This window comes from Pongo pygmaeus, chromosome 18, assembly GCF_028885625.2.
Source record: "Pongo pygmaeus isolate AG05252 chromosome 18, NHGRI_mPonPyg2-v2.0_pri, whole genome shotgun sequence".
Taxonomy (NCBI): domain Eukaryota; kingdom Metazoa; phylum Chordata; class Mammalia; order Primates; family Hominidae; genus Pongo; species Pongo pygmaeus.
Genome location: NC_072391.2, coordinates 70,670,358 through 70,685,508, shown reverse-complemented (window position 1 = coordinate 70,685,508; position 15,151 = coordinate 70,670,358). Strand labels below are relative to the sequence as shown.

General features: G+C 40.2%; 1 protein-coding gene across 1 annotated transcript in view; it reads right to left on the bottom strand.

The window, feature by feature from the left end:
- HYDIN (HYDIN axonemal central pair apparatus protein) overlaps positions 1-15,151 on the bottom strand; it is a 488,520-nt gene that overhangs the window by 217,250 nt on the left and 256,119 nt on the right. The window contains exons 23-24 of the mRNA XM_063654515.1: positions 3,994-4,232; positions 37-310 (exon numbers count right to left, since the gene is read on the bottom strand). Of these exons, the coding sequence (XP_063510585.1) occupies positions 37-310; positions 3,994-4,232 (513 nt within the window). The remainder of the gene's footprint in view (positions 1-36; positions 311-3,993; positions 4,233-15,151) is intronic.

Here is a 15,151-nt window from a genome sequence, read left to right as displayed (position 1 = left end):
GAAAAACAATAGCTTCCAAATGTGCTGTCCCCTTACCCTGGGAGTAGCAGAATAGCCTTCGAGTATCACATCGATTGCCTGGCCTGGGTACAGCTCCATGCTGGCGGGGTGGAGATGAAACACGGGGCTCTGTGGATTCCTGGGCTCCTGAGAGCCACTGGGCTGGGGTCGGACATGAACATGTCCCTTCTTAACCTGGCCCTTCTTACTCAGCTTGGCCTGGGGTCGGAAGCTATCATTCATCCAGAACAACTGTTGGATCCGACGTCCCTTGTTGATCAACTTAAAGTGGTAATAATGGGTATCCAGGCTGGAAAAGATGAGGCAGGTGTTGAGAGGATTCCATGCAGGGATGTTCTGTTCAGCTCTACACCCTTGGGATTTACTCTTCTGGAAGTATTTAAAACAGTGAACAACAATATAAGACTTTTCTTTTTTAAATGTAGGAAGACTAAGTCACGATGCCACTAGGAACTAACACAGTGTTGGCATCACCAGGTAAGGGGCTGTGGAAAATCTCCACTCCCTGTAAGTCTTCCCCAGCAGGCCCCACACACTGCAGGACACACACAGTTCATGTGAAAAGCAATCCCATTTAGAAAAATAGCTCTGAGGAGTGAAAGGAAAGCAAAATACCTACTGGAGGAGAAGCAAGTTTCAAGCTGTGCTGAGAAAATTACTAGTGACTGAGTGGAATGTCCCATAATGATGGGCTCAATTTGAAGGAAGCTTTGAAGAAAAATCATGCATATTCTCTAAGCTTTAACAGAGGCCAGGGGGACTGCAATGGGCCAGAACACCACCAGGGTTGGTCACCCATCTCAGACTAATGTGCTTTAAAGATGTTGCAATTTCATGTATTCATTTGTTCATCATGCATTCATATATTCCACAAATATTTACTAAGAATGTCCCAATTGCCTGGCTATTTGCTAAAAAAAAAAAAACTGGGATTTCTAAGATCTTGGATATGGTTCAAATGTGTTTTTGTTTGTTTGGGATTTTTTTTTTTTTTTCCCCACAGGCTTACTTTAAAATATTTTCTTAGGGAAAAACTCATCTCGGGACTGTTTTTTATTTTTTAAATTTTACTAGGCTTTGAGATTTCATTCCATCTGTTCCTCCTTAGGAAATTACATCATGCCTGGTAAGTTGAACCATGAAATAAATAATCAGAAGGAATATTTGCTAGTTGTCAGGTATAACCATTTCTATCTATATATGTTGTGAATCTGTGTCCACAGGGCACGCTCAAGGGAGCTTCTTTACTTGGTAGTTTATGGCTAACAGTAGGCTTTTGGGGGGAAATAATAAACAACATATACTGTTTATAAAAACCATATACTGTTTATAAAAAACACATACTGTTTATAAAGACTAGGCAGGATGTCTGCTACTTATTCACAGTATATCTTTCAATCATTACAGCAATCCAGTCATGATAAGTATATTTACTATCATTTTATAGATCAAGAAATGGAAGCTCTGAAAACCTAAGGGAGTCATCTAAAAATATGCCATTAGAAGCAGCAGCATATGGCTATTTCTTTAGACCAGAGGTTGGCAAACTTTTTCTTTAAAGGGCTAAATAACAAATATTTTAGGCTTTTTGGGCCACATGGTCTCTGTAACAGCTACTCAACTTTCCCTTGTAGTGTAAAAGCAGCCATAGACAATACGTTAAGAAATGGGCATGGCTGTGTTCTGATAAAACTTTATTTACAAAAGCAGGCAGAGGGTTGTAGTTTACCCAACCCGGCTTTTGACAATTCTTCTGGAGACTGCGGGCATAGTGATTTTATGTCAAAAAGTTTAGGCAGAGGGCAAATTAGCAACTAAAAGCCACAGTTTGCTTTTATATTCATAGAAAACTGTTAGCTAACCCTCCAATTCCATATGTCAGAATATCCTTCGAAGGCTACTTGACACTATTTGTAGATTTAAAAGAACATGTAATTAGGTCTGGTTTGCCATGTATTGTTTTCTACAATTATATTTGAGTGCACGAAAAGAAATTTGAAACTAGAAGCACTGGTATGCAATGACAAACTACCCTCGCTTACGGCCAGTAGACAGGCAGAGAGGACGATCCTTATATTTAGTTGACTTGAAAAATATAATTGGATACTTGTCTAAAAGCATGCAATTCAACCATGTGACTTGCTTTTTACTTAATTTTCTACTAGTTTATGGTATTTTCAATCAAGTCTCATATTTTGTAGATGGAGCAGAGGGAAGGATTTTGGGGAGGGCTCCTAACTGATTAATGTCAGTCACATCTCCAAGCACAGCATATATGACTTGATTTCAGGGCCTGTGAGACCAGAAGGCAGGGGGAATACCTTCTGAGATCTGTTCACAGTACTGCAACAGATAAGTTCAAATTCAGCTGGCCCCCAAGAGCCAACTAGTGATAGCGACATGACTCTCCTGAGGAATCAAGAATTAATCCCCACACATACCCTCTACACTTAGCACTCAAACCTCATATATATATTTATTTATTTAATTTGAGATGGAGTCTTGCTCTGTTGCCCATGCTGGAGTTGCAGTGGTGTGATCCTGGTTCACTGTAGCCTCAACCTCCCAGGTACAAGCAATCCTCTCACCTCAGCCTCCCAGATAGGTAGGATAACAGGCATGTGCCATCTTGCGAGGCTAATTTTTTTATTTTGTAGAGATGGGGGGTCTCCTTATGTTGCCCAGGCTGGTCTCCAATTCCTGGGCTCAAGCAATCCTCCCACCTCAGCCTCCCAAAGTAAAGTGCTGGGATCATAGGCATGAACCACTGCTCCCAGCCCAAACCTTATATATGTGTGTGTATACATATATATGTGTGTATGTTTATGTATATGTGTGTGTGTTGTTCTTCTTTTCTTTCTTTCTTTTTTTTTTTTTTTTTAAGACAGGGTCTCACTCTGTCACCCAGGCTGGAGTGCAGTGGTGCAACCTTGGCTCACTGCAACCTCTGCCTCTTGGGCTCAAGTGATTCTCCCACCTCAGCCTCCTGAGTAGCTGGGACTACACACACCCGCCACCATGCCCAGAATTTTTTGTACTTTTGTAGAGATGGGGTTTTACCATGTTGTCCAGGCTGGTCTTGAATTCCTGAGCTCAAGTGATCCTCCTGCCTTGGCCTCCCAAAGTGCTAGGATTATAGGTGTGGGCTACTGTGCCTGGCCCAAACCTGATTTTTATATCCACATTTAGATTGTTCTGCTCAGAGGTGTCTATACTGTACCACAGCTTATTTAAATATTTAGACCCTCTAACTTTCCCTGGGTAATCAGGTAAAGCTAATGGAAACCATCTCAGTTGTTGGTGCTATGGGAGTCAAGTAGAGCACATAAGCTTTGAAAAAGCTGCTGGCGGCCGGGCGCGGTGGCTCATGCCTGTAATCCCAGCATTTTGGGAGGCCGAGGCAGGCGGATCATGAGGTCAGGAGATCAAGACCATCCTGGCTAACACGGTGAAACTCCATCTCTATTAAAAATACAAAAAGTTAGCCAGGCATGGTGGTGGGCATCTGTAGTCCCAGCTACTTGGGAGGCTGAGGCAGGAGAATGGTGTGAACCCGGGAGGCGGAGCTTGCAGTGAGCCCAGATCCTAGGTATGTTCTGCTTAGGTTACCACTAAGCTGTATCTGTATTTTCTACATTTGTGGAGAGGGATTAACAGTGTATTGGAATCAAAGAAGAGAAATTACGGTTGAGAGCCTAAACTAATCACAGAGTAGCCAGTCTGAGAGAAGAATGCATTTCCTACAAACCATATTCTTCTCGCACATAGAGGGAGAATGCAACCAAGTTATGGCTAGAAAATGTCTTCTTGTTGCTGACATACACATCAGGAGGCAGAAGAGTGAGGATGGGAAAGGAGAGGGACTGAGGTGGCTAGTTTTAATTACTTAAAATAATTTTCTAAAGTAGAGGTGATGCTCAGCATATGCAACATATGTGATATCTATAAAAATTGGTCCATGGATTTCCTTACCTAAAATGTGCCCCCAAATTGAGTTCTGGAGCAAAGGGCTTATCTGAAACAATAGTGGAACCAATTCCAGAAGCCTGAACAGGAATCCGATAGGTACTGCTATTTTCAATGTCCAAAATGACACAGTCTTTGAATGTCAGTATGTCATTCAGGTTGGCGGTCAGTGCCAGCTGAACATCAGTTTCTGGAGGAACCATGCCTTCATTGGGTTCAATCGTCCAAAGGGATTTTTTGTGTGCCTGCAACACAAGAGTACAAGTTAACAGGGAAGATATTCTTGGCTTTTCATTCTATAGATGTCAAAGCCCTCTACACTTCAAATGGGTGGCATTGTGGAATTCAACATCAGAGACAAACATTATTTTTTGAATTAAAGCAGCTGGATGTTTGTTGGTTTTCCTTTTTTTCAAAAAGCAATCTGATTCTGAAGAGCAAACCTACGATTTTACTTTTGAATGCCCTGTGAAGATTCTTTACATCTCTTTCCCAAGATAACAGTCCAATTCTCCAACAAGCTTGTAATTATTATCTGCTATAATCTCCAGATTCTGAGATACCAACAGAAGGCACAATATTCTTTATGGAGTTTGAAATTTTCATTTATTCTTATTTATTTTTCCTTTGTTTTTGTTTTTTTGGAGTTTGAAATTTTTAAAAGAAATGTTTTCAAATGCAAAATTTCTAGTGTTATAGTGAGGATGAACCAATTTCATTAATAAATACAATATAAGAAATCATCTGGATTTCTACTAATTTATAATAATTAAATAATTAGCCTCATCAGAATTTCATTAGCTAAAATTGCAAACTTATTTTGAAACACAGACGTGTTGCTTAACGACAGGGACACATTCTGAGAAATGTGTCATTAGGTGATTTTGTTGCTGTGTGAACACTGTAGAGCGAGACAGTGGAGCCTACTACCCACCTAGGCTATATGGTATAACCTGTTGCCCCTAGGCTGAAAACCCATGCAGCATGTTTCTGTACTGAATGCTGTAGGCAACTATAACACAGTAGTATTTGTATTTCTCAACACATCTCTGTTTCTGAGCCTCATCTGCATTTTCTGTTTGTTGTTTTCTGTGCTTCATTTTTGATGCTTTCTTTTGAGCTCTCTTCCAGTTCACTAGCTCTCTCTTCACCTATGTGTAATATGCTATTAAACACATCTTTTCTCTCCTTAATTTTGATTTCTGTATTTTTGAATTCAGGTGTTGGTATTTTCGATTTTTATAAGGTTTTCATCTTTTGAGAACTTTTATAATTCTGACTATGACATTCAACTTATTAGCTACTACTAATAATAATTAGGGACCACTCCTCCTAGCCCCTCCAAGTCTTCTACAAATTTAATGAGCAAATTGTTTTTGGACTTTTCAAGTAAATATAACAAATACATATTCAATGGCTCTGAGGTCCAGGTGTTGTGGGAAATACATAAACACCCCAAGGAGCTGACAGCAATGACATTAGTGAGACCAATATTTCAACAACAAAAATGGAATTCAGAAGGAGGCCAGAGTGAAACTGCTTCAGGGGAATCTAAAGAACATGAGCAAAGGATGTTGAAACCCTTTGAATGTCTGACAAATGTACCACACACATTTCCTTTTCCCTCCAAATATGAAATTGGGCTTAATTATCAGGTGATGTGATTCCTAATCATATTGCACTATATTATTAATACTACTAAAATTCTAATTTGTTTAATTGCCTATATAAACAATTACCTCAAAGTTAATAAAAAGCATCAAAGAAAAAACATCCTTTTGAATGAGGTCATGTCCTTTGCAGGGACATAGATGGAGCTGGAAGCCATTATCCCCAGCAAACAAACACAGGAACATAAAACCAAACACTACATGTTCTCACTCATAAGTGGGAGCTGAACAATGAAAACACATGGACACAGGGAGGGGAACATCACACACCAGGGCGTGTCAGGGGTCGGGGGGCAGGGGGGTGGAGAGCATCAGGAAAAATAGCTAATGCATGCTGGGTTTAATACTTAGATGGTGGGTTGATAGGTGCAGCAAACTACCATGGCACACGTTTACCTATGTAACAAACCTGCACATCCTGCACATGTACCCTAGAACTTAAAATAAAATAAATCATTTCCTCATTTTGATTGCTTTGTCATTTAGATCAATTATGAAAGTACTGTTTTATTTTGGGAAAGACATTACTCAGAAGTACTTATGTGGATTAATCTTTATAGAAAATATTTAGTTATTACCAATACACACTGAGAAAAAGCTGCAAAAGAAGAGATGTGGAGAGTATTTAGATGCTTCCAGGATAATAACTGAGAGGAAAAGCCACACTCTCCAGTTCATCAGAAAAGAGTTTGATTATTCCTTCATGAATCTTCCTTGTGAATCTCCCAGGAAGCTTCATGAAGCTCCCTGAGTTTGGTACAGCAGAAGAAGCCCTCCAAAGTAATGCATACAGTAGAAAACAATGGATTTGAAAACAAATGCAAATTTTACTATTCGAGCGGGACTCTAGAGGACATTCCAGTTTAAGATTATCCTTCTTTCATTTAATTCTATGATATACTTCTTCTAGCAAAAGGAGAAAAAAGAGAAATGTAAAAACACATGTAGCTCTATGGGGGCTCAGGTACAATGGACTGGAAACCTGACAAACTTAGGTCAGAGTTGCACTGATGATCTCTGTAAGTGACATAAATGTACACTGCAGATTGCAGGCAAGAGTTAGATATTTCAGCCAGGCAGAATCTCACAGGGTGACAGTGCCTTGGAATGTCACCAAAATCCTGGTCTGGTGCCACTGCAGATTAAAAATATAGTTTCAGTCAGTGGGCCCGATGGTCACTCTCTTAGGAATAGGCTCACAGGTACTTAAATAAGGAAAATCTAATATTTAAAGCAAAATGTCAATTTCCCAACTTATAATTGAGGACAAATGTAAGACAGACCAGAAAGCTAGTTACATTTCTTCCTGGTTTGAAAATCTACATGGGAAATAAGCAAATTGCATTTTAAAATTTAAATGAATTAAATAAAGGAAAGAAGAACATTTATCAACGTTTTAAATTGTATATAAATGAGGATGTAGATGAATGATGAGAAAATTTTAATTTTTGGTATTAATGGAAACTATAGATATAACTCTAAGTCAAGAGTCCTATTATTACTCATAATCTTCAAATATGGAAAATCCCAAAGAGACACAGAAATAGAAAAAAAAAACAATTAAACATTAAATACCACACTAGATAAAGTAGGACCTGGATGGAGATGTTTGTATCATTGTCTGTATTCAAAGGATGCACATGAAAAAAATGCTGAATCTTGCAAGACTCATCTATTTTTCAAAATTTTCTCAATAACTTTCTTACTCGTAGTAACTTGGTTCTAGCAGAGTACTAAAATAATCAGAAAACAGTAAACAAAGTCTCTGTCTCTCCAGAGCATTAATCTGTATTTGTTTATAATTTTGTATTAAAATATTAGTAAAAGATAATAATCCTATTAAATTTAATTTTCAGGACTGTAGCTCAATTATTACTGCCAAGAGAAACTATAAGGATTGAATGTTACAATGTTCTATCCATACTTAGGTTCAAAGAAATAATTTCTGATGCATCTTCCTAATTTATCAAAAGAAACATTTTAAGTCTCAAAGTGACAACACTAAAATCCTCTAACACATTAATCATAGAAAATGACATAAAATATGTTCTAAAAGAGCTATAAGTGCAAATTCAATTTTCTATAGACATTTTAAAATGGATCAAGGTAGCTTCATTTCATCTTGAATTTATATTACAGTAGATAGGAATCTTTGACTTTTATCATTTTCAGTTGGCATACACAATCAAAGCAATACATGGAAATGGATTTCTCATGCTTGAGTAACCAGACCTTCTCCTTTCTTAGAACTGTTTTCCCTACTTGCTGTTTTGAAATTCTAGGCTATTATTTTAGATAAGTTTATGGTAGCTGTTGTAACAGAAAGACCCCTGATGCTCAATGGCTTTATACAACAGAAGCTTATTTCGGGTCCACATGAATTCCAATTGGTGACAGGTGTGAGGATGGGCTTCTATTCCATTTAGTCATTCAAGGATCTCTACTAAACAGATTCTGACATATTTAACTCTTGGTTTCTAAGATATCCATATTGACATCCAGCTGGCCAGTAAGAGAAGAAACAGAAAGGAGGGTTGTGTGCTAGGATTTTATGCACCATGCCTGGAAGTGGTGCACATCACTTCTGTTCACTTCCACTGGCCAGAACTGAGTCAATGCAGCCTAACCCCAATGGAGGCTGGGAAATGTAGTCTAGCCCTGGGTCTACAGTAAAGAGAGATGAGTGTGCTGAGCTGCTAGCTGCTCTCTGTCAAAGTTTCCTTGTTGGTTCACTTTACTGCCACATCCTCATATCTTCCCCCAACTCTCACAGATCTCAGATTTTGAAAGGTGAAGAGCTTACTCCATCAGAATACAGATCCTATGGGAATTGCCTTTCAGATCCTATGGGAACTGCAGGCTTAGAGTTCACATTCATCTGCTTTTAGGACAAATGGAGGGGCAGCTAGAGAGAAACTAAGAAAGTTCTGGGCAAGAAGATCTCACTTTGTTGACCCTTCTTCCCAAATTGGTGGCCTGTTAGCATCCTACATAGCTTTGCTCATTTATGAGACTCAGTTTACAATGAAAACATAAATCAATGCCATTTTTGTCCTTTTATCGAAAAGCAAAATGCCTTGCAGAGAGACAGAGTACTGTCAATGTCATCTTTCCTATTCCAATCATTTGTTTTCCTCCTCTAGCTGGTAGCACAGGCCAATCCTCTGTTCACGATGAAGTGAGGGTGTCATCAGCATAAGTGCTCTTTCAAGTCAGGGGACATTAGTTTTCAATGGATGTGTACCATTTCTCTTCTGTTTCCTGCTGACACAGGTTGGCTCTTCTGGAAAGACCTGAAGTTGTTCTTCAGGGCTGAATTGGTGAGTTTTCTGATGAAGCTTATTAATCAATGCTTGGCATAAAACCAGACAGCAAAATATATCATAGAATGCAAGACAAACACACATTAAAGTGCCAGATGCTAAGGCACCGGACTGCTCTTACCTTACACAAGTCAGCCTTGAAACTACTCTATCATCCTTGTGTCTCTTTGGTGGTTGACTTTTAGGGCTATCCTTTGCTTTTAGGGAGGGCTTGGTCAGTGTGATATTTCCTGTTATTAAATGGAAAATTTGACTAAAAAAGGAAAGGACGAATGATAATCATCATAGCTATGGAGGGCATTTTTAACTCTTTCAGAACCACAATAAGGAAAAATAGTAGCTGATGGAAATAGGGTGGGAGGGAGGGTGCTGAAGGAAAGGGATGCGGGTTTGAGTCCCTGTTCTGCTGCTTTCCAGCTGTGGAACTTTGGGAATGTCTCCTAACTATGTACGCCTGGTCTCAGGTTTCTCATCTGTGGCTCAGGATATTGACTATACCTTCCATATAGAGCTGTGGGGACGGATGAGTGAGAGAGTGAAGGTAAAATCTCGCACAATGTTGGGCACAAAGCAAGTCCTCAAGAACGAAAGCTATCGTCATCATTTTCCCCAAATCTGAAATGCCCCACGTGACATACAATTATCAGCTCAAAACAGAAAACAAAGATGGAAGCTAAGGAAGCATTTAACATACAAGACTCTTGCCAGAAAAGGAGAGGCTGTGGGGTTGTGATAGGAAAAATTCTAAGTTGGCCCCCAAGATCTCCACCTCTTGGAGCATGATTATCTTCCCCCAGTTACTTAGTCAAACACAAATCCAGGTGTTGCTGTGAAGGGATTTAGCACATGTAGGTAAGGTCCCAAATCAGTTGACTTTAAGATAGGGAGATTATCCTCAGCGGTCGTGACTTAACCAGACTATACTCTTCCTGGTGAAAAGACTCCAAGCATAGAGGGCCTATGGGAGGGGCCACATGGCAAGGAACAGTGGCTCCAAAGTGGCTGAGAGCAGTCCCTGACTGAGGGCCACCAAAAAAACTGAGGGACTCTGTCATTCAACTGCAAGGAAAAAAAGTCTGCCAATGACCTGGGGGGCCCAGTAGTGGATCTTTCTCTCACCAAGACTCCCGAAAGGAATGCAGCTTGGCTAAGCTTGATCTCAGCCTCTTGAGATCCTAAGGAGAGAATCCAGCCTGACTATGGCTGGACCCCTTACCCACGAAAACTGAGATCATAAGTTAGCATTGCCTTAAGCCGCTATATTTGTGATAATTTGTTACCCAGCAAGAGAAACCTAATACAGGGTTCCATCTATTTGTTCCAAAGATGACAAAAAATGAGCCTTCCTAAGCTTTCCATGAAAATGTCAGCCATAGCTGCCTTTGCTTTTTCTGCGATCTGGGGCTAGAAAGCCAGAGTCGTTTGAGCAGCTCGTAAACAACATGTACAAGAGGTATGTGCATGCCTGCAGGGAATATGACTGTGTGAAAGACGGAATATTTGCGATCTTTTGCAATTCAGAATTCCATGACCACTGGTGATGAGTGTTAAGCCCTCCCCTCTGAGGTTTCATATATCTAAAGATAACATTTGCCTTTTATTTGACAATAGGGCAGCAGCACACTTATGCAGTGCTCAGCTTCCAAGGTAAAGCAGCCAGAGCTTTATAGGTTTCCTTATTGTGTGTTTAATATTTGCCATGAAAGGCAGAAGTGAACACCATTGTTTGCACATGTCACCTCAACAATCACCGGGAGTGTGGCTAATAACTAGGAAGCTTGAAGAAAATAGCACTGTGCACTTTTCTTCCAAATAACTCATTTGCCAATTGAAATCTGCAAGAATCTCCTTCCATGAAATAAAGAGAGCAAATAACAATAGGAAGCAATGTGCAGAGTGAGGGATTTCTTTGGAGTTACACTATTATCTCAGCAGATGACCAGCACTATGTGGAACAAGAACAATGAAGGGTCACCAAGGCATTTCTCATTTTTTAAAAAAATTTCTTTTGAGAAGAAGTCTCACTCTGTCACCCAGGCTGGAGTGCAGTGGCACCATCTCGGACCACTGCAACCTCTGCCTCCTGGGTCCAAGCAATTCTCCTGACTCAGCCTCCAGAGTAGCTGGGATTACACGCATGTGCCACCATGCCTGGCTTATTTTTATATTTTTTTGTAGGGACAGGGTTTCATCATGTTGGCCAGGCTGATCTCTAACTCCTGACCTCAAGTGAACTGCCCGTCTCAGTCTCCCAAAGTGCTGGGATTACAGGCCCTTTCTCCTTTTTGTGTTCTAAATGGGGCCTCTGGTCATATAGTTATTTTCCCTGAAGTGAGTCACTTTGCTGCTTAAGAGAGTTAACTGAAAATTAGGAGATGAGATGCAGAAGAAATGGTGTAGAGCTTTACACAGGAGGCAATTTAAGGTCATAATCAGAAGTGTGGGCTTGAGAGTCTCATGACCTGGTAGTCAACTATGGACTCTGCCATTCATAGCCAAGTGACCTTGCACTAATTTTAAAATCTAGGTTTCGGTTTCCTTTTATGTTAAATGTTAACTTGAAGATAAAATAAAAGGGTGCTAAGCATCTAGCACCTCGTCTATCAGAGATTACATGCTCAGTCAGTGGTGATCGTTACTAACGTTATTTTCCAAACTTCCCATCCAGTTCTCCTTCCTGCTGGTACCCTCCCCAGTCTACACTGCTGACAATGATAGGGACTGGGGGCAGAGGAATTCTAGAAAAGGATGGGTCCCTGGCGAAACCCTACCTTTAAGATGAAAAGCCAGAACCTGTGGCCCAAAGTGAGAACTTATATCCCTGTTTTCCCACTTGAATGTTGCCTTTCCCTTAACCACCCATGGCCCCACCCCATGCCCCAGCCTGTGCCTATAAAGACTCCAGACTCAGCCAGCAGAGAGGAGAAGCAGCTGGATGTTGGGGATTATAGAGGGGACAGCTTGATGGCATAACTTCGGAGAAGAAGACAGCTGCAGATGGCCGGACTTCAGGGGAAGATCACCTACCTGCCTCATCTCCTTTTCAGCTCCCTTTCCCCCTGAGAGCCACTTTCATCGGCAATTAAATCTCCCACATTTATCATCCTTAAATTTGTTCATCTGACCTCATTTTTCCTGGCTGCAGGACAAAAGCTCAGGATCCCTGAGTGCAGATACAAAAGGCTGTCACGCTGGCCCTTTGCCCTTGTTGGCAGAGGGCAGCTGCCCCATGCGACAAGGCAAGGGACCCACTGAGCTGTTAACACCTAAGGTGTCCACAGACGGCAGAACTAAAAAGCACTGTAACACACCCTCTGGGGCTTCAGGGATTGCAGGCACCACTCCCCTACCCCCCACCACCCCCAAGATGCTGCCACAGGGCTTGCATGTAGTTTGCTCCTGCTGGCACCCAGGAGTGCTCACTCTGGCTCCTGCACCCACTCACCTGTGCACAGTGGGTCCCAGAAGTGGAGTTTGTTCTTGCTGGTGCCGATGCGGTTGGCTGGTTTTAGCACTCATGCATTCCAGTTCCCACCTCATTCGCATGCATGCTCCCTCCCGCAAGGTGTTGAGAGCAGCAGCTGAGTAAAGGAGACACTCCCTTCTCGAGTCCCATGAAGTGGTCAGGGAAATATCCTGCTTCAACACGTTTATCGTTCAGTGATCTGATCCTGCTGCTCTCCTGCTGGGGATTCTGCATGGTTCTCCAGTGTCTGGATCAGAGGCACTGAGTCTTTTTATCCTCTTTGAGAAAGCCATGGAACCCCTTCATCAAAAAATGCACATACACCCCCCCCGACACACACAACTTTACATACAAGTTCCAGAGCTCAGGGACCCCACTTTTTTCTGTTTGATCCATACGTGGACTCACTTTTTGTATCTGGGGAATCCATCATTTTGTGTGAATCTTGGTAGGAGGTAGGCTGTCACTGACATTTGAGAAGTCACCCAGACTCTCTGCAAACATGGCGGCCCACAATCCAGACTGGTGCACCAGATGAGCTTCTGGTCTGGAGGATCTACTCCCAAATCTTCGTAAGAGGGCCCCACTGCATTTTCTAGGCTTAGTTTCCAGGACACCAGGTCATTTACTTTTCCCAAGTGTCCCAAGCATCATCTGCATTTAAATATGCTGCTCTCAGAAAGTATATCCCCATTTCTCTGCTTTTTTTCTCCTTGGCCTTCAAGTCTCCACTCTAATGTTCCGACCCATGAAAAACTTAAAGTTGACAGAAGAATGAATCACGTCCTCCTCTGCGCTTCACATTATAACCCAGCTGTATTGTTTGTATATTTGTTTCTTTTATGAGATTATAAACTCTTTGAAGAAGGAAACCATTCTATTTACCCTTTATCTCTCCCCTTAGTACCAGGTATAGGAAAAGGGCTCAAAAGTAGTATTTATTTGTTGGTCAGTAAATATACGGAAGGTTTCCAGCCTCACCAGTAAGCCAAATAAACACAAACTTAAATAACAATAAAATATTTTTTCATCTGTCTGACTTGGCCAAAAAATCCACAAAAATGTTAGCAAGAATCTAGGAGTGATATTTTTCAACACTGTTACGGTGTAGGATATAAATTGTACAAATTCTCTGGGAAAGAATTCGCAAGATGTACCAAGACTTTTAGTTACATACCTGTCATTTGACCCAGCAACTGCATTTCTAGAAATTTAGTCAAAGAAAACAGTTACAGATGTCAGCAAAATTAAGACACAAGCATTGCTTATAGTAGTAAAAAACTGGGAACAATGTATCAGTAGGGGATTAGTTAAATCAACTGTGGTAGAGTCAAATGATGCAATAAAACTAGCCAGTAAAAATGATCTGTAGACAAATATTCCTTAATAATTCATATTAAGTGACTACAATATATTGTTGAGTGAAAATAGCTGGTAACAAAATAGTATTGTCCAATGGCACATGTATACATATGTAACTTACCTGCACACTGCGCACATGTAACATAAAACCTAAAGTATAATAATAATAATAATAACAATAATAATAATAAAATAAATAAAAAAAATTAAAAAAAAATAGTATTGTCCCATGGGAGGGAGTAGGAATACAGACAGACCACACACACCATAAAAAATTCAGAAGATACACACCAAAAATTTAATAGTGGTTATCTGCATGACGGGATGACAAGTGATTTTTTTTGTTATCTTTAACTTCTGTTTGTTCTATAAAGATAACATTACTTGTGTAACAAGGAGACACACATTTATATTTATTGAATAAATAACTCATCTTAAAAGGATATGGTCACTCTTTTTAGAGCTCATTTAATTTTAACTTTGTTTACTCTCTTGCTGCAGTCTCATTCCCAGTTTGTTTTAGAAGCTTTTAAAAAAATAAATAATACATGTAGACGGTGTAACATTCAAATGGATTCAAAGGGTGAAGAATCTTTCTTCTGCCAGTGCATAGTCACTAGTTACCATCCCCAGAGGTAGCCATTGTTATAGTTTTCTGAGGATTCTTCCAGATATACTTTATGATCAATATTTGCATACATGTTTTTTCTTACATAAATGGTGCAATACTCTACAGACTGTTCTGCACTGTGATTTAAATTTTTAAAATTTGTATCAAAGGTACACATACACACAATTTCAAAAGCCAAATGGTTCTGGAAAAGGTATATTGTAAAAAGCAGCAGTCCTTGGAATCCACTCTCCTATCTTCCCCATTGCGCGAATCCTTGCCCGTTAACACAGTCCACCACTGTCAGTTCTTTTAGCCTTTGCTTTTTGGATTTGCCTCTATATTGCTAAGTATTCTACTGCTGCTTCTTAAGTTTTCAGTTTGCACATTATTCATTTATTTTTCCCCATGGTAAATAATAATAGCTTTTTTCTTTCCCTCTCTCCGTGTCTCTCTTTCTCTCTCTCTTTCACTTTCTTCTCTTCATCCTCCCAATATAGTTAACATTTACTTTTTGGTGAGATAGATATTTGCATTTGCACCATTATGAGTATGCAAATACTAAACTCAGCTGAGCTATAAAAAAATGGCCTATGATGACGTTTCCTTTCTTATACAACGTTCATGTTCCCAGGAATTGTTTTCATGTGGTTTTCATGTATCTATCATGGACATCACATTCATCACAAACTCATCCCCAAACTCTCAACCAAAGAGGCAAATTGCCTCTCAA